This window comes from Ostrea edulis, chromosome 6 (assembly GCF_947568905.1).
Source record: "Ostrea edulis chromosome 6, xbOstEdul1.1, whole genome shotgun sequence".
NCBI classification, from domain to species: Eukaryota; Metazoa; Mollusca; class Bivalvia; order Ostreida; family Ostreidae; genus Ostrea; species Ostrea edulis.
Genome location: NC_079169.1, coordinates 43,314,854 through 43,336,753, shown reverse-complemented (window position 1 = coordinate 43,336,753; position 21,900 = coordinate 43,314,854). Strand labels below are relative to the sequence as shown.

Sequence of the window (21,900 nt, the reverse complement as noted above, 5' to 3'; positions counted from 1 at the left end):
AATAAAACATACTAATCTATCAAATCTGTAAACCTCAAATATTTTTAGAATATACGACACAGTGTGCGTGCGAGCATGCAGAGTGTGTGCTGTGTGCCTGTGTTGGAGTGTGAGTGCATTTAGGTGGGTGTGTTGAGTGATGCTGGGTGTGTTGTATGTGTGATGCTGGGTGCGTTGTATGTGTGATGCTGGGTGTGTTGTATGTGTGATGCTGGGTGTGTTGAATGTGTGATGCTGGGTGTGTTGTGTGTGTGATGCTGGGTGTGTTGTATGTGTGATGCTGGGTGTGTTGTATGTGATGCTGGGTGTGTTGTATGTGTGATGCTGGGTGTGTTGAATGTGTGATGCTGGGTGTGTTGTCTGTCTGATGCTGGGTGTGTTGTATGTGTGATGTTGGGTGTGTTGTATGTGATGTTGGGTGTGGTGTGTGTGATGCTGGGTGTGTTGTATGTGCGATGCTGGGTGTGTTGTATGTGTGATGCTGGGTGTGTTGAATGTGTGATGCTGGGTGTGTTGTATGTCTGATGTTGGGTGTGTGGTATGTGCGATGCTGGGTGTGGTGTGTGTGATGCTGGGTGTGTTGTATGTGTGATGCTGGGTGTGTTGAATGTGTGATGCTGGGTGTGTTGTATGTGATGCTGGGTGCATTGTATGTGTGATGCTGGGTGTGTTGTGTGTGATGCTGGGTGCATTGTATGTGTGATGCTGGGTGTGTTGTGTGTGATGCTGGGTGTGTTGTGTGTGTGATGCTGGGTGTGTTGTGTGTGATGCTGGGTGTGTTGTATGTGTGATGCTGGGTGTGTTGTGTGTGATGCTGGGTGTGTTGTGTGTGTGATGCTGGGTGTGTTGTATGTGTGATGCTGGGTGTGGTGTGTGTGATGCTGGGTGTGTGGTGTGTGTGATGCTGGGTATGTGGTATGTGTGATGCTGGGTGTGTTGTATGTGATGCTGGATGTGTTGTATGTGTGATGCTGGGTGTGTTGTATGTGATGCTGGGTGTGTTGTATGTGATGCTGGATGTGTTGTATGTGTGATGCTGGGTGTGTTGTCTGTCTGATGCTGGGTGTGGTGTGTGTGATGCTGGGTGTGTTGTATGTGTGATGCTGGGTGTGGTGTGTGTGATGCTGGGTGTGGTGTGTGTGATGCTGGGTGTGTTGTATGTGTGATGCTGGGTGTGTTGTATGTGATGCTGGGTGTGTTGAATGTGTGATGCTGGGTGTGTTGTATGTCTGATGTTGGGTGTGTGGTATGTGCGATGCTGGGTGTGGTGTGTGTGATGCTGGGTGTGTTGTATGTGTGATGCTGGGTGTGTTGAATGTGTGATGCTGGGTGTGTTGTATGTGATGCTGGGTGCGTTGTATGTGTGATGCTGGGTGTGTTGTGTGTGATGCTGGGTGTGTTGTGTGTGTGATGCTGGGTGTGTTGTGTGATGCTGGATGTGTTGTATGTGTGATGTTGGGTGTGTTGTATGTGATGTTGGGTGTGGTGTGTGTGATGCTGGGTGTGTTGTATGTGCGATGCTGGATGTGTTGTATGTGTGATGTTGGATGTGTTGTGTGTGTGATGTTGGGTGTGGTGTGTGTGATGCTGGGTGTGTTGTGTGTGTGATGTTGGGTGTGTTGAATGTGTGATGCTGGGTGTGTTGTCTGTCTGATGCTGGGTGTGGTGTGTGTGATGCTGGGTGTGGTGTATGTGTGATGCTGGGTGTGTTGTATGTGCAATGCTGGGTGTGTTGTATGTGATGCTGGATGTGTTGTATGTGATGCTGGGTGTGTTGTATGTGTGATGCTGGGTGTGTTGTATGTGATGCTGGGTGCGTTGTATGTGATGCTGGGTGTGGTGTATGTGTGATGCTGGATGTGTTGTATGTGTGATGCTGGGTGTGGTGTGTGTGATGCTGGGTGTGGTGTATGTGATGCTGGGTGTGTTGTATGTGCGATGCTGGGTGTGTTGAATGTGTGATGCTGGGTGTGTTGAATGTGTGATGCTGGGTGTGTTGTATGTGATGCTGGATGTGTTGTATGTGCGATGCTGGATGTGTTGTATGTGTGATGCTGGGTGCATTGTATGTGATGCTGGGTGCGTTGTATGTGATGCTGGGTGTGGTGTGTGTGATGCTGGGTGTGTTGTATGTGATGCTGGGTGCGTTGTATGTGATGCTGGGTGCATTGTATGTGATGCTGGGTGTGGTGTGTGTGATGCTGGGTGTGTTGTATGTGTGATGCTGGGTGTGTTGAATGTGTGATGCTGGGTGTGGTGTGTGTGATGCTGGGTGTGTGGTGTGTGTGATGCTGGGTGTGGTGTGTGTGATGCTGGGTGTGTTGTATGTGTGATGCTGGGTGTGTTGAATGTGTGATGCTGGGTGTGGTGTGTGTGATGCTGGGTGTGGTGTGTGTGATGCTGGGTGTGGTGTATGTGTGATGCTGGGTGTGTTGTATGTGATGTTGGGTGTGTTGTATGTGTGATGCTGAGTGTGTTGTATGTGTGATGCTGGGTGTGTTGTATGTGATGCTGGGTGTGTTGTGATAACATAGATATACAACAGCTTCAGTCATGTGAGAAATATATAGGTTTCATATTAACAAGTGTGAGTTAGTAAACACTTTTTCTCAAAGTTCCTTCATTTTTTTTTTTTTCATTTTCATTAAACACAAAGCTTCCTGAGTGTTTCTTGAAAATAAAACAAGAAGCCCACTGGCTTTATCTGTCATCTGAGTATTTATCAAAAGTATCACTAGCCCCAATGGCTATGAAATCTATGATTTTTCCTGTTTTCAAATTCAGAAGAACATTCAGTAACTTACCTGCTGCGAGTTGTGTCAACATTAAAGATTCGGAGACATTTGTCATATCCTGCTGATACTAACTCTTTTCCAGTTGGGGAATAATCTACATCCATCACTAAAAATGAAAAATTACGTTATTATTCAGAGACAACTTATAATATACATAAACTAGAGATTGTTTTTATGAAAAACTAATGTCTCCCAAACTCCCCAAATTGGAAGTGCTCCAAATGAAACCCCCTCCCCTTAATGTACTGCATGGTATGGAGGAAAGAGCATGAGCAGGAACATAGACATTATGAACTCCCATAACCACATAGGAGAAATGTTCACAAACTATTTTACACTCTCCACCCCTCAGATCCACTATAACTTTTAAGGAAAACAATTGGATCCTCCTGTCCCTAGAATATGCACATCTGCAAATGGCATTGAAGTATTGTACAAAATTTCAAGTCTATTGGATAAGCCATATAGGAGGAGAAGCGTTCACAAGCTATTTTAATATCCTCTACCCCTCTTAGATCCACTATAACTTTTAGGAAAATAATTGGATCCTCCAGTCCCAACGATATGCACATCTACAAATGGCAATAAAGCATTGTACAAAGTTTCAAGTCTATCCGATAACCCATATAGGAGGAGAAGCATTCACAAGATTTTGTGACAGACAGACAGTACAAAAACAATATGTCTCCCCCTGAAAGAGGAGAGACATAGTTCAGTTAGCAGATGCACAACTGATTTATAAATACAGGCCCATTCAAGGTGTGGGGAGAGGTGTCAAAACATACTCTTGGACAAATTTCAGTACAAAGTAGAAGATATAGAGCACACACTTGCCTATCTCTTTAACTTACACAATTTGTACACTTGTATCAGCTGCAACTTTAGTTAACAGCACATGATCTGCCCGTCAGATGTTTATTCATTATAAATAGATAAAAAAAAAGTGCATGACACAAAATCATGTCAACATCAATAGGTGAAAAGATTGCAACAATATCTTTGCTTTTAGGTCTGAGGTAAAAACAAGATTATTCCTTGTAATGTATCTATTGCACATTGCAATGACTTGTCAATATCTCTTTTGAGTTGTTCAAATACAGTCAAACCTGTATTAAGAGACCGTCCAACGGAGAATGGAAAAAAGGTCACATATGACAGGTGGTCTCTTAATACAGGTTGCCTATTTTCCGCAGTTAATGGATAAAATTTCGCAAATAATTTGTACAATGGAGAAAATGACTACTTGTATTTGGAATTTATCATTAAGAATATCAAGTACGGTTTTAATAGTTGTAAAATAAAATTATTAATACACTGTAGTTAAAAATCTAGAATACAATGTATTGTATCATAATTTATTATTCAACAAAAATTACATTTAATCTATTTAAGAATGATAAACTTTGCATGCAATTCATATTACACATTTACACGAGATTTATAACTTATTTATAAACTGCATGTAAATTTTCTAAATCTTAAACACTTTGTTGTAAAGGGTATTTATGTATAGCCTACTTGTACAGTGTAACTAAAAAATGCAATGCTTGTGGTAAGAAAGCAAATGGTGAAGTGTTGCGTCTCCTTTTGTACAATAGGCCTACATGCTGGAAATATGTTATTCAATTTGAGAAACATTAAATAAATTACAATATCCATTGTACATGCACAGGAAATCTTTTAAGCTTAGAACTAATGCAGGCAACTTTCTTGAACTCGGACGTGTCAAATACTCGGGACATGTTGAAGTGAGCCGCTAGTTCCAGTCATTATTCTGGAAACCTCGAGTATCTCATGCAGAATACTCCGTTTAAAATTTCAGTCCTAAGCATAATATTTACCTAATTTATATCACAATCGGACAAAATTTTCACTCTGTTGAACATAATGGTATAACAAGTGATAGATTTTCATATCCGATCTAGCCTACTCGGCACTTCTTAAAGTTTGTCGAAATTCACTTTCAAATACACCGGCCTTGATTCCCTGATCCTTGATTTTGTTAAATAAACAACTACTCGGGTTTTATTAATTAACCACACACGACACTGCATGTTGACAGCTTGGGTATAATAATTTATTCAGAGGGCCGACTAAACAACATCACCGCCAAACTGTGCGTATTAAAACGAAAGTGTTAGGGGCGATACATGTAATTCCCAGAATAGTCGTGCGTTTGAAAACGAAAGTGTTAGGGGCGATAATTCCCAGAATAGTCGGCTCAACCGAAATCGAAAGTAATAGTCACGTTGTAATAGAAAAATGCACAGTCGTTAAAAAGGGGTAAAATTTCATGAAAATACACGAAAATGTTATAAAAATCATGGTCGTTGGTCGCGTCAGACAGGTGGTCGTTTAATACAGGTAAAATATATAGAGTAACGTCTTGGGGGAACTTTTTATGGTCACATACGACAGTGAGTTGCTTAATACAGTGGGTCGCTATGGCAGTTTTGACTGTAACTACAGAAATATTCCGAAACATATTTTCATTTTATTACAATGTTCAGATAATTTCTTTCACATGGTATGAATTACTTATTTTGGTTTGAACAAAGATTATGCTCATTAATTAATCCTTAACTGGACAGATGTAATCTAGCTCTTATCAAAATGGTGTATTTTCTGATGTAATGGTTATTGAACTGGGTTAAATGCATTACTCTCTCACATATGTAGGGATTACCTCCCTTAAAACATTGTTTTCATTAAAATACTTATCATTTAAGTTTAAAATGCCCTGATTTGAAGCTACAATTTACATTTTTATACAGATGTACAAATTGACAAAGTTTGTTGATTTTAGGACTCGTATCTACATGAGCCCAAAAAAGTAAATGCCATATATGGCCAAATCATCTTAATTATAGGTCACGGTGACCTTGATTTAGGGCGCGACACACCTTCTTTTAAAAGACCCATTTCTAAGCCACCTCCCTTAAAATTTACCTGGACAAGGATACAAAAGACACTGCTTGTCAATCATATAAGAGACAATAGCTCAGGTCCTGATTGACAGCTTTATAGTGAGTCACCTGGGTATCAGAGACCAGAATGTGTTGATAGCAATTAACAGCACCAGTATCAGCCCCTTTCATCTACTGCAAAGATAACTTCTCGGAATTTTTTTTTTAAATTAAGAGATGATAATTACCCGAGCTACGTATTTGAACATTAAAAATAAATCAGTCATAGCCATATTGTATCCCGATGAAGATGTCCAATAAGATCACTGTGCAACTTTCAGAGGAGAAATTAGTAGTAATTCGTGCTTTATTTGCGCATAGCGATTGGGAATGGGATCCAGAAAAAGAAGAAGTTTCCGAAGCAACATCAGCCTTCGTGCCTAATCCTATCATTCCTCCCCAAGCATCATTGATAGAATACCCGAATTGCCTCTGTCGGCCATGTGTGCTGTCAGAGAACAACGACAATCTTGGTGGCCTGATCGACCAAAACCGGCATCCCGAAAAAACAGCCATGGCAGAAAAAATCTGTATAAAAAATTCTGGACAATTCTTTGTCATATTTTATACAAGTATCATTTATGAATTGAAGATACATAGATTTTTATTCCTCAAGCACAGACAGGTAGATTTCTAACACGTTCTGTCTCTGTGTATTTCTTGAGTGCCACAGGATATAGCAATTAACACCTTGGTAGACCCTGGCCACTCTTTGTAAATAACATCTGTTTAGATTAGGCTCCGCCTACATTTTCACCTGGGTCTTTTTAAAAGATGCATTAACTGACCAAGTTTGATGATTCTAACATCAAATAATAGTCCAGATACGAATTGGACAGGATTTTGCCATATTTGGTCATATCGTTTTAATCAAAGGTTACAATGACCTAACTAAATGGTACCTAGGCAAAATGTATATTGCATGTACATATATAAAATTAAAATAAAATATGCAATATTCCTCAGAAACCCAAAATTTGCTCAAATCTATGACAATTTGGTATATTTGGTATGCAATTGCATTCATAACTACTGGTATATATTCACTAACTAAAGGGATTTTTTTTTCAGATATTAGTATCCTCTAGGTTTCATGCTCTTAAATCTATTTTCAAAACTAAGTGAAAATGGGGGGGGGGGGGGGGGGGGGGGGGGGGGGGGGGGGGGGGCATATATGGGGCCCTTATCCTACCTCGTCCTTTATTTTTTAAACTCTGAAAAGAGCCCCCACCCCCTCCTGAAGTCCTGTTCTATGTTTTTAAACTTACCAGCTGCTACATGATCCATGTGCATCATGACTGGAGCAGACAACTTTCGCATGTCAAAGGTGTACAGACTACATGCAGAAAAAATTACAATGTATTCATCAGGTCTTAATACAAAACTGGAAAATTGATACATCTTAAAATTTCAGTAAAACTTAACTTTGAATAGTAATTACTATTAAGTAGAGTATTTCTTAACATGACAAACAAATTGGGAACTAGGAAACAATAATAGAGAGCTTTAGCAAACCAAAGAGTATGTGCACTTTGCAGGTTTACACTTCATGTAAACTTTGCTAGTCATGTACTTGTAAGAATTTTTTTCATGAAAGTGCCATTTATTAAATGATCTGCACAATTATAAATCAATTAAACAGAGTAAGCATAGTACAAAATTTTAGATTCATAGAAATGATGACCTGTTACTGGTATACACAATAGACCTTCCCCTTCCTGTATTTCATTAATCATTAGTACATTTGTACTATTGTACATCTTCCCTTCCTTCCCTACAGTAGAAGTACAAAATTATCACACATACATGCCCTCGCACGCACACACACACACACACACACACACACACGATAGAGTCATGGATCTAATCTTGTACACTAGTTATTGGTCAAACAACAATTGTTGCATACTTTCAAGAAAGTCTCATGATCTTTTGACTTAAAAGACAATAGAATGCCATCAATTAATCATGACAAAGTTTAATGACCATTGGACAAGGCTCTAATGATTAGTTGGACATCAAAAGAACCCTGCAAACTTGGACTTTTTGATGAAAATCTAATAGCCATGACTAACAGCTTAGCCTTTTGAAGTTTGATAATTATCAGTACATGGATTCTTCAGTTGGACAAGAACTACAGTATACCATGAACAAACACAAGCCTCTCTCAAATCAGCTCAAAATTGGTGCATATCTAATCATGTCAATAAAAATAACAGTTTTCTTGAGAAATGCTTTTATGACCATTTTAACAACTACTGGTGTAGAGAGCAAGAGTCAGTAGAGTTTTTCAGTATGGGCACATGATAGAGTATTATATAAATCTTAGTATTAGTGATGGGATACTCAGTATGGGAACATGATAGTGAAGGGATCCTCAGTATGGGAACATGATTGTGATGGGATCCTCAGTATGGGAACATGATAGTGAGGGGATCCTCAGTATGGGAACATGATAGTGAGGGGATCTTCAGTATGGGAACATGATAGTGATGGGATCCTCAGTATGGGAACATGATAGTGATGGGATCCTCAGTATGGGAACATGATAGTGAGGGGATTTTCTGTATGGGAACATGATAGTGAGGGGATCCTCAGTATGGGAACATGATAGTGAGGGGATTATCTGTATGGGAACATGATAGTGAGGGGATCCTCAGTATGGGAACATGATAGTGAGGGGATCCTCAGTATGGGAACATGATAGTGATGGGATCCTCAGTATGGGAACATGATAGTGAGGGGATCCTCAGTATAAGAACATGATAGTGAGGGGAACCTCAGTATGGGAACATGATAGTGAGGGCAACCTCTGTATGGGAACATGATAGTGATGGGATCCTCAGTATGGGAACATGATAGTGAGGGGATCCTCAGTATGGGAACATGATAGTGAGGGGATTCTCTGTATGGGAACATGATAGTGAGGGGATCCTCAGTATGGGAACATGATAGTGAGGGGATCCTCAGTATGGGAACATGATAGTGAGGGGATCCTCAGTATAAGAACATGATAGTGAGGGGAACCTCAGTATGGGAACATGATAGTGATGGGATCCTCTGTATGGGAACATGATAGTGATGAGATCCTCAGTATGGGAACATGATAGTGAGGGGATCCTCAGTATGGGAACATGATAGTGAGGGGATACTCAGTATGGGATCATGATAGTGAGGGGAACCTCAGTATGAGAACATGATAGTGATGGGATTCTCTGTATGGGAACCTGATAGTGATGATGGGATCCTCAGTATGGGAACATGATTGGTGGTGCACTTTATAAATCTTGGTATTAGTAAAAGGGGATCCAACTCCATGACCATGAACTAAAAAAAGACTCTTATAAATCAAATTTTGAAAATGGATCAATTCCATAGAGAAGTCAATAAAAATCATGCTAAGTTTAGATTTCAAATAGGATTCATAATGTAGTATTTCTGTAATTTTAACACATCATGGATATATACATATTGTTATTTTTGAGTGAAGTCTTTTCTCAGTTTATGGTAACGAAGGCTAGATATTTCACTTCATATTTTGCAAGAACATATACACATTGGTCTGCAAAACCTCTCTAAATCATCTTAACATCGACTAAAACTGTATTTTCATTTACTTGTAATCTTCATTAGCTACTGTGAACACAAATGATTCCATGGGATTCCAAGCTATAGCATTAGATTTGAGTGACAATATGACCTGCAAAAAACAATTCATGTGAAACAAGAGGCCCATGGGCCACATCACTCACCTAATTCACCTTGGCCCTGCTGATGTTCAACTGTTGTGAATTTTTAAAAAAATTCTTTATTTCATGAAATTTTCTTATCCTAAATTCTGATCTTCTATTGTGGCTAACCCTACCCCCAGGGCCACTGATTTGAACAAACTTGAATTTGAACTACCTTAAGATACTTGCATATCATTATGACTAATTAGGGCCCTCCTGTTGCAGTGTTCATCAAGGTTCATCAAACCATTGGACAAGTCCAGTACAAATGTGTGCAGTCCAACATAAAACTGCTACTAATTTGGACCAAATGACCGGAAACTATTTTAGTTTTAAATACTACCTTTTCAGTCTTGATCATGTAGAACCTTGCATCTACAATCAATCTCTTATCTAAAAAAGCGCCAAAATGATCTGGACTAAATCAGCCAAGAAAAGTCTTTAATATCACAAGGGTGCCGTGGAGAAAAGGAGAACTGGAACTTAATTTTGAATTTTTAAGTGGAATCAATTAGTCTTGTAATAAAGTCCATTAACACTGATTTACTCTGTTTCTCTTCTTTTATCTTAAAAATATTTTTTTTAAAAACAAGCATTTCCATAACTAAACTCTACAATCCTATTCAGTAAGGTAAATCATTTAACAATGTTGGACCGAATGTCCTGTAAAGTTCTGGGAACCTTGGCAAACACTGCTGTTGTTGTGATGAAGATTAAAATTTTAAAGATTCCCATGTAAAACTTTCCTATTGTGGCCCCACCATATATCAGAGTGCCACAATTTCAAAAAATGTGAATCTACTTTATGTCATGAATTTCATGTAAAATTTAAAACTTTTCTGGTCTAGTAGTTGTTGAGAAGATTTTTCTCCTATACATTGACATGTATAACTTTAATCCCCTATTGTGGTCCCACCAAAGCCCTAGAGGCCATGATTTTAACAAAATTAAATCTGAACTATGGCAGGAAGCTTTCATGTAATTTCACCTTTTCTGGTCCAGTGATTCTGGAGAAGATTTTTAAATGACCCCACCCTATTTTTGCCTTTTGTTGATTATCTCCCTTTCAAGGGGTCATGGACCTTTACTTAAACAAAATTGAATCCTTTCATCCAAGGATGGATGATTTGTACCAAGTTTGCTTGAAATTGGTCCATTGGTTGTGGAGAAGAAGATGAAAATGTGAAAAGTATATAACGACACCAACAGACAAATTTTGATCAGAATAGCTCACTTGAGCCTTCGGCTCAGGTGAGCTAAAAATAAACAATCCAATCATCAAACGCAACAAAGATGTTTATAAAAAAAATTATACACACATGTACCTAATTCAGTAGAACTTTATCTTCTTTAAATATTATTTCTGTTTTGATGTCTCACTAGATTTATCTGGTAAGAAAATATCTACCTTTCGTAATGGTGTAGAACCTCGTAGATCATACAGTAATATACTGCGGTCTGAGGCACATGCTCCAAGTAAGTTTGTCTGAAACAGAAAGACAAATGTGTAAATCTTTTTATCACAGATAAGCAATCTACAGATATACATCTAGTGGTTTTACAGCAAAATAACTTTTAGATCTTCATTTCAGATTAGAGGTCCATGGGACACAACACTCACTTAACTCAATTGAACGACTGACAAACAATCTGATAATTTCTGATAGGGTTGGAGTAGAAATGCCTCATTCCCCTCTCTGTTGTATATCATTATACTTGTATGGTTTAGAGATGGGGATTGCATTTGAAACATTTTAGAGACAGTGGGACTAGAGATTTGATTGCAGATTCATGGGGCCATAAATGCAAATCTCAATTTAGTTTATTGTATTTTATTCATTCCTCTTCCATCACATACTGCATACCATATACAGTCAGGGGAATAATGCAACCAAGATAATATCATTTTCAAAAATAACTCAAACTGGATTTTTTTTTTGTTATAATGAGATACCTCTCTTTGCTTTAAATTGCTCCTGTCCATGCATTGCCAATATTACTTAATCCTTCATTAATAACTCAAACAGGTTTGTTTTAACTGGTTCATGTCATTTTGTTTCAAACCCCCCTCACTCCACACCATGTGCACCAGATTTTCTCTTGTGCACCAAGACTAAAACAAATGTTTTGTTGTATTGAAAAGCCTGCTAAATCCAGGAAAAGTATTCAAATTCTTCTGAAAAGTACAGAAAATTCTAAATATGTCAATAAAAATGTCACCAAAAAATGTAAATAACATCTCAAAGGAACAAGTAAAATATTACTAGTAAACACTTGCTACAGGTGAGGTCTTTTGTCACAACTGTTGTCCTCTTCTTTTACATCTGGAATCCCATAATGCAATATATATGGGCAGAATACAACAGATCGAAGATTTCAGATAAAATCAAAGGCATTATAAGATCGAAAAAATAATGATAATGCATTATTTTAAGATCTATTTATATATTTTTTAAAACAATGCATTTTTGTTATTATTTTTTTTATCTTACAGTGTCATTGATTTTGTATTTTTTTTTTAAATTTTCCAATAATGTGTTTGCATTATGTTCCTGACTGATACAGTGTGTAGTTAATGGGAATGTTAAATCAAAAAGGATAAACAAAGTACATAATATTATGCACAAAATTATGAAACAGTCCAGCTTTAACAATTTTTTTCTTTTTGTCAATGTTTGAAACTTATCACCAGGAACCCAAGCAGTTATATATAAATCAGGGAATGTTGGAAAAACACTGTCTCCTCAGAAAGACTGCTCTGTATATAGAATTCATTGTCTCAACCATGGTCTTCATGAAAACTCAGTGGTCCAAAGACTAAAGCCAGTGAATTTCAAGGTCATGTCAGTGAAAATTAACAAGTTTGATAAAGTATCTAAAGAACACATGCATTGCACAGTCATTTATTTTGACAGTTGTACATCATCGTCGGTTACCCACGGGTGCTTCTATTCGATTCTCTCCATCATGAGGGAGCATAAGTGGACTCAAAACTGTGGTTTGCGACGATGGTTGTACATGTACATTAGAAAAGCATCAAGAATGAATAATGTCAATATGCTTTTAATTAATGTATACGTGAAATTATCAACAAGATAAATTCATTATGTAGACACTTAGAGGGGTAATACGGAAATATATGGGGTCCTCGGCTTACACCTTGCCCAATATGATTTTTTTCAAGGACCCCATATATTTCCGTATTACCCCTCTAAGGGGTCATCCATAATTGTCAACCATTTTCCAAAGTGTGCAAAAAGCACACTTTTTGAGACCCCCCCCCCCCCCCCCCAAAAGTGTACATCAACCATTTTCAAATTCCCAACAAGAAGATCGACAATCAAGTTTATGAGCAATTTAGTTCACACAAGATGTACTGTGAGCAATGCTCACTAAGAATACCCCCTGCTTACCCCAATCTCCCAAAGGGTGTTGTTAATAGGTATAAATTACCTCTTTCCTGAGTGTAAAAATATGGTATGCATTTGTAGAAGAAAATGGAAGATATAGTCCGAACACAAATCCATGGCATAAACCTATAATTTTGACCTTGAGATCAAAGGTCAAGGTCATAAAGAGGTCATGAATGTACATGACACATAGTCTCATGGTGATACACCCATGTCTTATGGTATGACTATGTCAAAACCCTATAATCAATTTTGACCTTGAGGTCAAGGGTCAAGGTCATATGGAGGTACATGACACATCGTCTCATGGTGATACACTCATGTGTCAAATATGGTATGCCTATGTCAAAGAACAAAGAAGTTATGGCCCGGACACGAATCCATTGTAAAAAACCTTTAATTTTGACCTTGAGGTCAAGGGTCAAGGTCATATAGAGGTCATGAAGGTACTTGACACATCGTCTCATGGTGATCTACCTGTGTGCCAAATATGGTATGCCTAAGTCAAAGAACAAAGAAGTTATGGCCCGGACACGAATCTGCACAGACAGACAGACGGACGGACGGACAGACAGACAGAGTGATTCCTATATATCCCCCAGAACTTCGTTCGGGGGGTATAACAATGAGTTCTTTAATATTGGTACCCCTATTTCTTGTTATATATGAATGATATAATGTTTTATAAACGTACAAATCTTGTGTACATAATAGATTTTTGTTTTTATAGAAAAAATAAAGATGTCTCTGTCTTATCTTGTCGTCTTTTTTTAATAGGCAATACACTTTTGTAACATGACCAATACTTTAATGTTTTTATAGCCAATAGGTCCATATAAAAGGAACAGAGCAAAGGCAGTTTTTAAATTATTCATCAAAGAAAGTGTTTCATTTTTACTGGAACTGTCTTGACTATATAGATAAAAATAAAAAAAGACGTAGATGAAATCACGATAAAATAAAACCGAATCCGTGGATACGAAATAAATCCAGAAGAGAAAAAAAGAGCGTACAGTAAAATTGTTGATTTTTTTTACCCCCCCCCCCCCCCCCCCCCCCCCCCCCCCCCCAGCGTGCTTTTAGCACACTTTGGAAAATGGTTGACAATTATGGATGACCCCTAAGTGTTTACATAACTAATAATATATTTTCACTATATGGGAATATTGTCCCTGCCCTAGGGCCTGAATTTCACAATTCGTTTTTCTCAAATATATATGGGAGTAGAGAAGATTTTCTAAGATCTAATAAATGTTCACTATATGGTCATACTGGCCCAGGTGCCCTAGGACCTGATACCCTCACCCAAGGGCTATGAATTTCACAATTTTAGTAGAGGGTTTCATGGACATTACAACCATGCATTTAGTTTTTCTCCCACATGTGTGGGAATAGAGAAGAAGATTTTTGAAAATATGGCTTTTCTTTTTGGGGGGGCATATTTTGCCCCACCCATGAGGCCCCGGGGAACGCATTGTCATAAATTTCACAATTTATATTCCTCTTATCCTAGAGATTCCTCAAACCAACAAGAGGCCAACAGGCCTTATCGATCACCTGAGTACTAGTAAAAAGTATCACTACTCCCAAGGGTTATGAAATCTAGAAAAAAATTCCTGTTCTAAATATCTAAGCTAAATTCTAATGTTCAGCAAAAGTATAAAACAAGACGTGATCTTCAAACTTCAATGCCCACAAAAGTGCATACACTGATGAAAGGCTTTACATAATATATGTGTAGGACTCCAAAGTGTGATGGGACTCCAAAGTGTGATGGTCTGCACCAAAGTGCAATGGTGTGAGAAGAATGTGCCAAGGTGCAATGGAGTGACAAGCCAAGCCAAAGTCCGTTGGTTTGCAAAACTGAATGCACACAGTGTTTTGGTACAGACTGTACCAACCTTGTGTTGCTTCACCAAAATAGCAATGCAAAATGGTAATAATAAAAACTTGTTTCATTACCATTTAGTTGTTGTGTTAATAAACACAAAATTTTCAAACAAGAAATCGCATAGAATGCTTTGCATTTTAGCATACTCCCCAGGAATTTATTACATGTACATCACAAGTAATAAAATCTAATGATCATGAATTGCAGCATGTCTGGTCGAAGTAGATATGTACTTTGCCGTTCTCACAATCCTCAAAAGTGTAAACCTTGCCCTTGCTATCGTCCATGTAAATCTTAATCACCCATGCCTTTCTCCAATATCCCGAAGACATTGGTGCCAGCAGAGAGAACCTTCGTTGGTGCAAACTGACGTTGGATTTTGAAAGACGTTACGAATGCCGTCATAATAATGTGACGTTACAAACGTTACTCTACCCTGCACCATCACACTTTGGCGTGGTGCACCTACAAATGACAGGTCATTGCACTTTGGCGTAACGTGCCTATAGGAGAGGGACCAACGTCAACAAACCATCGTACTTTGGAGCAGAACATCACACTTTGGCATGACCATCACACTTTATAGAGTCTTACATATGTATTAACATTAAAAGATATTACTAATTTGGACCCATCCTAGAGTCAAAACCCTGGGTTGTGAAATTCACCATTTTTTGTACATCCTTTTCTGCTATTTCTAAGTATGCACTTAGATTTTATACAGTATCAACAAACTTAAAGAAGTCCTTCAAATCGTTATTATAATTTTGAAACCACATTGAAATCAAACCTTTACAGTTTTGGTAATGGACTACCTACTCCTTCTAAATATCCATTTATTTTCAATTTAGTATCAATAGCACTAAAGAAGATGTCATTTTAATGTTTTACACATAAGCACTATATACTAAGTTTGACCCCACCATGGGGTCAGAACCCCTTGCCCGGGGATCATGAAATTGACAATTTTGGTAGAGGCATTTAGTTTTTCTTACACATGTGCGGTTGTAAAGAAGAAGATTTTTTAAAATATGACAATTTTGCCCCCCCCCCCCCCCCCCCAAGGTCCCAGGGGTGCAGGAGACCTAAAATTTACAATTTATGTCCTCCTGTCCCAAAGATGCTTCATACCAAATCTAAAAAGAATTGGAATGGTAGTTATCAAGAAGTTAAAAATGTTCAATTGTTAATGCATGACGGACGATGATGGACGTATACCAATTGGCTAAAAATGGTTTTGATTGGCTTTGTAATTTGAAGAATTTAAAAATGTAAAATTGTTACCAGACGATGCACGACGATGGACATAGACTGAAGACCGAAAAATCTTATGGGCTTGTAGATTTTATAAAGTTACATAAATAAAAATATTGCATGTAGTTATTGAAGTAAAATTACCATCGAAATCAAAATAAACCGATAATTAGCACCTAGAGTAAGTGTTGTACAGAATGTGTGATGATAACAATACTTGTAACTGTCAAGGTTACTCATATGAAAAGTGTGTGAACATCCAATGAACAAAAAAAACAAGAGGCCCATGGGCCTAGAATCGCTCTTCTGATACATTGTAGAACAGGCAAAAATTCTCACTAACCAAGATTCATCAATTAACAAAGTTTGATGATGTTAAGTCAAATAGTACCTGAAAATTTAAATGTAATTGTCCAAAAGTAGGTCACGGTGACCTACTTTTGGTCGACACACTGAAGACTCAAGATGCATCAACTGACAAGTCAAAGAGTATTCAAATATAGCCGTCAAATTCCAAAAGAAGGCCACAGTGACCTACTTTTTGGTCAACACACTCCAAAGACTCAAGATGCATCAACTGACAAAGTTTGATAATTGAAGTCAAATAGCATCTGAAATATTCAGATATAAATGTCCCAGTGACCTACTTTTTGATCGACACACTCTGAAGACTCAAGACCCATCAACTGACAAAAGTTTGATGATTGTAAGTCAAATAGTATCTGAAATATTCAAATATAACCGTCAAAATCCAAAAATAGGTCACGGTAACCTACTTTTTAGTCAACACACTCTGAAGACTCAACATGCATCAACTGACAAAGTTTGATAATTGTAAGTCAAATAGTATCTGAAATATTAAAATATAGCCGTCAAATTCAAAAAGTAGGTCACGGTGACCTACTTTTTGGTCAACAAATTATGAAGACTCAAGATGCATCAACTGACAAAGTTTGATGATCCAAGCTTTCATAGTGTCCAAAATATGCATCTAAAATTGAAAATGTGAAATTTGAATATCTGCAAAATTAAAAAAGTAGGTCACTGTGACCTACTTTTTTTATAAATATGTTTCGAGGCCTCTAGACGCATCAACTTAGAAGGTTTGATGATTCTAAATATTTGAAATAACAACCTAAAATGTATTCATAAATGATTAGCCATAAAATTCAGAAAGTAGGTCATGGTGACATACTTTTCACATGACGCACTTCAAGGTCCCATGATCCATCAACTGACAACTTTTGATGATCATAGGCTCAAAAGCGTCCAAGATATGCATCAAAATCCATTTAATAATAATTACCTGCGAAATTCAAAAAGTAGGTCATCATGACCTACTTTTGAGACAACATGATATTAGGTCCTAAGATGCATCAACTGACAAAATTTGATGATCCTAGTCCTTATACTAAGCAAAATAACAAAGTTTTAACAAAACAAAATTTAAGGTCAACTTTGAAGTGACCACACCCTTTGCCCCAGGATGATGCCTTGAACATTTTTTTTTATCTACAACCTATCCTCATCCTTATGCATAAATTTGGTGATAATTTGCCCAGTGGTTCTTGAGAAGAAGATTTTTTAGCAACCACTACTTTTGTTTGCATTTTCCTAATTATCTCCCCTTGTTAAAGGGTCACAACCCTAGTTTTCGTACAAATGAAAGCCCTTGGGCCAAGGATACCCTGTGACAAATTTGACAAAAATTGGCGAAGGGGTTCTTGAGATATAGCCCTTTTCCCAAAAAGTTGACGCACACCGCACGCCAGACATATGGCCATATGATTAGCTCTTTGAGCCTTCGGCTCAGAAGAGCTAAATAGGCTACGTTCTCCATATCAAAAAGTATAGAATTTGGTGCCAAGTAGCTACAAAAAACACTTTATTTATGGTCATAAAATATAAACATGAACAATATTCATATTTCAATTATTTGATCCAATTTTCAATAAATTAATTGTTCAATTAAGCAATTTAGTATTTATTTACATGCATCACTTTCCATGATATACACAATAAACATGTACATTTGTATCCCGTGGGGATCCGGGTTAGAATAGGTCCTCAGTACCCCTTGCTTGTCGTAAGAGGTGACTATATGGGGCGGTCCTTTGGATGAGACCGCAAAAACCGATGTCCTGTGTCACAGCAGGTGTGGCAGGATAAAGATCCCTCCCTGCTCAATGGCCATAAGCGCCGAGCATAGGCCTAAATTTTGCAGCCCTTCACCGGCAGTGGTGATGTCTCCATATGAGTAAAATATTCTCAAGAGGGACGCTAAACAATATACAATCAATCAATCAATGTACATTTGTACAATGAAAATTTTTGAGGGGGCGGAGTAAAGAGGTATAGCGCATTTGCTGACAAAACGCCCAACTCAGAAATCTAAATGAATAACACCTGTTTCCAATAATAGACTGGCGTGTTATATTTAAATATAAAGCCAACATTTTTTATGTTTCGTTAACAAAGATAAATAACTGCCACAGTTTAGCATTACTGACATTTATATGAGTCGTTCTTTAATCAATAAACCATTTTCCTATTTGGAATGATGAACAGTACAATATTTTCATAGGTGCATTCATATTACACAACAACCCTTTTACATATGGCATTACTTAACTCACTGTCTTTTTCTGACATGACTGCAGCACCTTTAATAGATTTCATCAGTTCATTTGCCTTTGGTTGATAATTCAAGTGTTTAGCTTTGCCTAAATATCATATATGACAGTTGCTACATGAGTTTTTATATTTACTTTTGAGAAGTCAAACTGTTCAACAGTTCTTTTCCTCCCTTGACCTATTTTTACTTATTACATGCTGTGCATCTGTTCCCTTTTTCTTGTAGTATTTGTTTAGCTTTTCGTCAGCAACATTACTGTTTGAAAATCCTGTGCACACAGGAACATGTTATAGTGTAAACAAACAGAACTACAGTGATCTCGGAATACCCAAAAAATGAAAAGCAAAAAAAAAAAAATAGATTGGGAAAATATTGGACTTGAACTCGGAATGTATGGTTTAAGTGGAAGATTACCGAGCACCTAAACCACTAGGCCACCCAGGCATATAAGTTTAAAGGTTTAACAGGCTGTTATATCTCAAGGTAAATTTTGAGAATGATTTTTTCATATTTTATCCATTTTCAACAAGAAGACCACCTTAAACCAAATTTCCTCAAATGGACTTATGTACAGTCATACTCAAGTAAGACAATTTCAGTGTTTTATTTCTGGTTTAAGGTGGCCTTTTGCAATTTTTTATGCCCATTACGTTACATCTACTATATACTCACAGTGATGTTTATGCTTATCAAATAAAAATACTGTCAACATATAGATATCTTTATTGAGTAATTTGGGTAAAGACAAGTATAAACTGACACTGTATAGTAGAATATTTGTAAAAATTGATATTCAAGAAAAAAGTATTTATGTAGGCGAAATTGCATACCAAGTGCACTATACTCCTTTCACTATGAGACAGTCAACTGCATGGTCCTACTGGTTGTTAAGTTTTAAAAGTTTTAACGGTTTCAAAAGGGCCATTTGCCATCAACTCTATGGGGCTGAATGCCCAAACCTCTATAAGGATGAAATTTCTATTATTTATTGGGTTGAATTTTTAAAGCTCTGTATAGTCAAATGCACTGATCTCTAAAAGGTTGATTGCCCTAACTCTACTGGGCAAGACTTCTATAGGGTTGAATGTCCTAACTTTGAATGGTTGAATGCACTACCTTCTATGTAAAGGATATAAGCCAAAAACTGTCCATTTTGTGAGAGAAAGAACTGATCGAGGTCACAGAATGGACAGTTTGAGGCTTATATCCTACTTAAAACATTACATCTTTTGTTCTAAGAATGGACAGTCTCAGGTAAACCCATTGACAATGATAATTATGAATAAAGCTATATTTGAATAGTCTGACAATATAACCAGTTTTGCGTAGAAGTCTGTTTCTTTTGTTCACTTATTGGACAATGTCAGGTAAGTAGGCCTAGTCTTGTACTGCAGGTTTTATATTCACTCACTCTATAGTACCAAGCCATATCAACATGTCTTCCTCTGATGGGGAGAGCATTTTCATTGCACAATCAAAATTTAAGGATTTTAATGAAAGTGTTGCAAATATTATCTTAATGGGTGTTATATTCTGGATATGGAGGGTGAGAAAGTTATGGAGCCAAATTTTGATCTGAAAAGCATTGTGTTTTCCAATATTTGGATGAGGAAATAATTAATGCCAGCCAAAAGAACCCAATGCGCCCATCTCGTGAAATGAAATTATTCATGAAAGCGAAAATAATAATTCAGAATTAGGATATGCTAATAAAGAAAACATAAAAAAGCATTGTGAAGAAGTTTCGGAATGTGCCTCTGAATCCAGTGAAATTCAAATATGGAAATACGTTTCTCAAATTTAAGTTTTAATGTGATATCATAATGGCCAATGGAATTCAAAAAATTGTGAATCTTAAAGAATTCTACTAAGGGGAAATATCGTTTTAAGTGTTTCAGTGATTTTTCCGATATCTGTTTTGATTCTTACTTGTAGGGAATTTAAAATTGAATTTGTATCTCCTTGACAAACGTATTGTCTTTCTCTTATTTTCAGCCTACCTGTAGATGTGTACCGGTAGTAAGTTATTGGGTTTACCTGACACTGTCCAATAAGTTGACAATTACTGTCCATTATTTTTAAGAACAGACAGTATCTGTCCATTCTTAAAAATAATGGACAGCAATTGTCAACTTATTGGACACCTACAGGTAACTTTTTTACTACAAGTGGACTTTCTTGTATATAAAAGCCTAAAAAGACCAAGGATTGCGTAACAAAAATGTTTTAAATACATGTAGTTGAATTCTTAACTGAATTGTATCCTCTATAGAAATAATTGCCCTATAAACTTTTATAGAGCTAAAAAGTGAGGTTGAATGTCCTAACCTCTGTAGTGTTGAATTTTCTAACATATACAGGATTGAATGCCTTAACCTCTATATAGATGAAATTTTTAACATTTATAAGGTTGAATTTTCTAACTTCTATAGCATTAAATGTCCCAAGATCAAGAAATTCTAATGCCTTAATAGGGTTAAATTCCTTAACTGAACGCCCAATCTCCTAACCTCTATAGAGTTGAGTTTCCTTACCTTTATAGCGCTGAATAGCCTAGTCTCTGAAAGATTGAATACCCTAACCTCCATATAACCTCTATATAAGATTGAGGACTCCCTAACCTGCCCTCACCTCTATATAAGATTGAGGACTCCCTAACCTGCTCTCACCTCTATATAAGATTGAGAAATCCCTAACCTGCCCTCACCTCTATATAAGATTGAGAAATCCCTAACCTGCCCTCACCTCTATATAAGATTGAGGACTCCCTAACCTGCCCTCACCTCTATATAAGATTGAGGACTCCCTAACCTGCCCTCACCTCTATATAAGATTGAGGAATCCCTAACCTGCCCTTACCTCTATATAAGATTGAGGACTTCCTAACCTGTCTAACCTCTATATAAGATTGAGGACTCCCTAACCTGTCTAACCTCTATATAAGATTGAGGACTTCCTAACCTGCTATCACCTCTATATAAGATTGAGGACTTCCTAATCTGCCTTACCTCTATATAAGATTGAGGACTCCCTAACCTGTCTAACCTCTATATAAGATTGAGGACTTCCTAACCTGCTATCACCTCTATATAAGATTGAGGACTTCCTAATCTGCCCTCACCTCTATATAAGATGAGGACTCCCTAACCTGGTATTACCTCTATATAAGATTGAGGACTTCCTAACCTGTCCTCACCTCTATATAAGATTGAGGACTC

At 37.3% G+C, this 21,900-nt stretch overlaps 1 protein-coding gene across 2 annotated transcripts in view; it reads right to left on the bottom strand.

The window, feature by feature from the left end:
* LOC125648419 (DDB1- and CUL4-associated factor 13-like) overlaps nucleotides 1-21,900 on the bottom strand; it is a 48,716-nt gene that overhangs the window by 12,962 nt on the left and 13,854 nt on the right. For both annotated transcript variants that reach the window (XM_048875524.2, XM_056139636.1), the window contains 4 exons: nucleotides 10,901-10,978; nucleotides 9,379-9,461; nucleotides 7,030-7,097; nucleotides 2,805-2,901 (listed from right to left, as the gene is read on the bottom strand). In XM_048875524.2, the coding sequence (XP_048731481.1) occupies nucleotides 2,805-2,901; nucleotides 7,030-7,097; nucleotides 9,379-9,461; nucleotides 10,901-10,978 (326 nt within the window). The remainder of the gene's footprint in view (nucleotides 1-2,804; nucleotides 2,902-7,029; nucleotides 7,098-9,378; nucleotides 9,462-10,900; nucleotides 10,979-21,900) is intronic.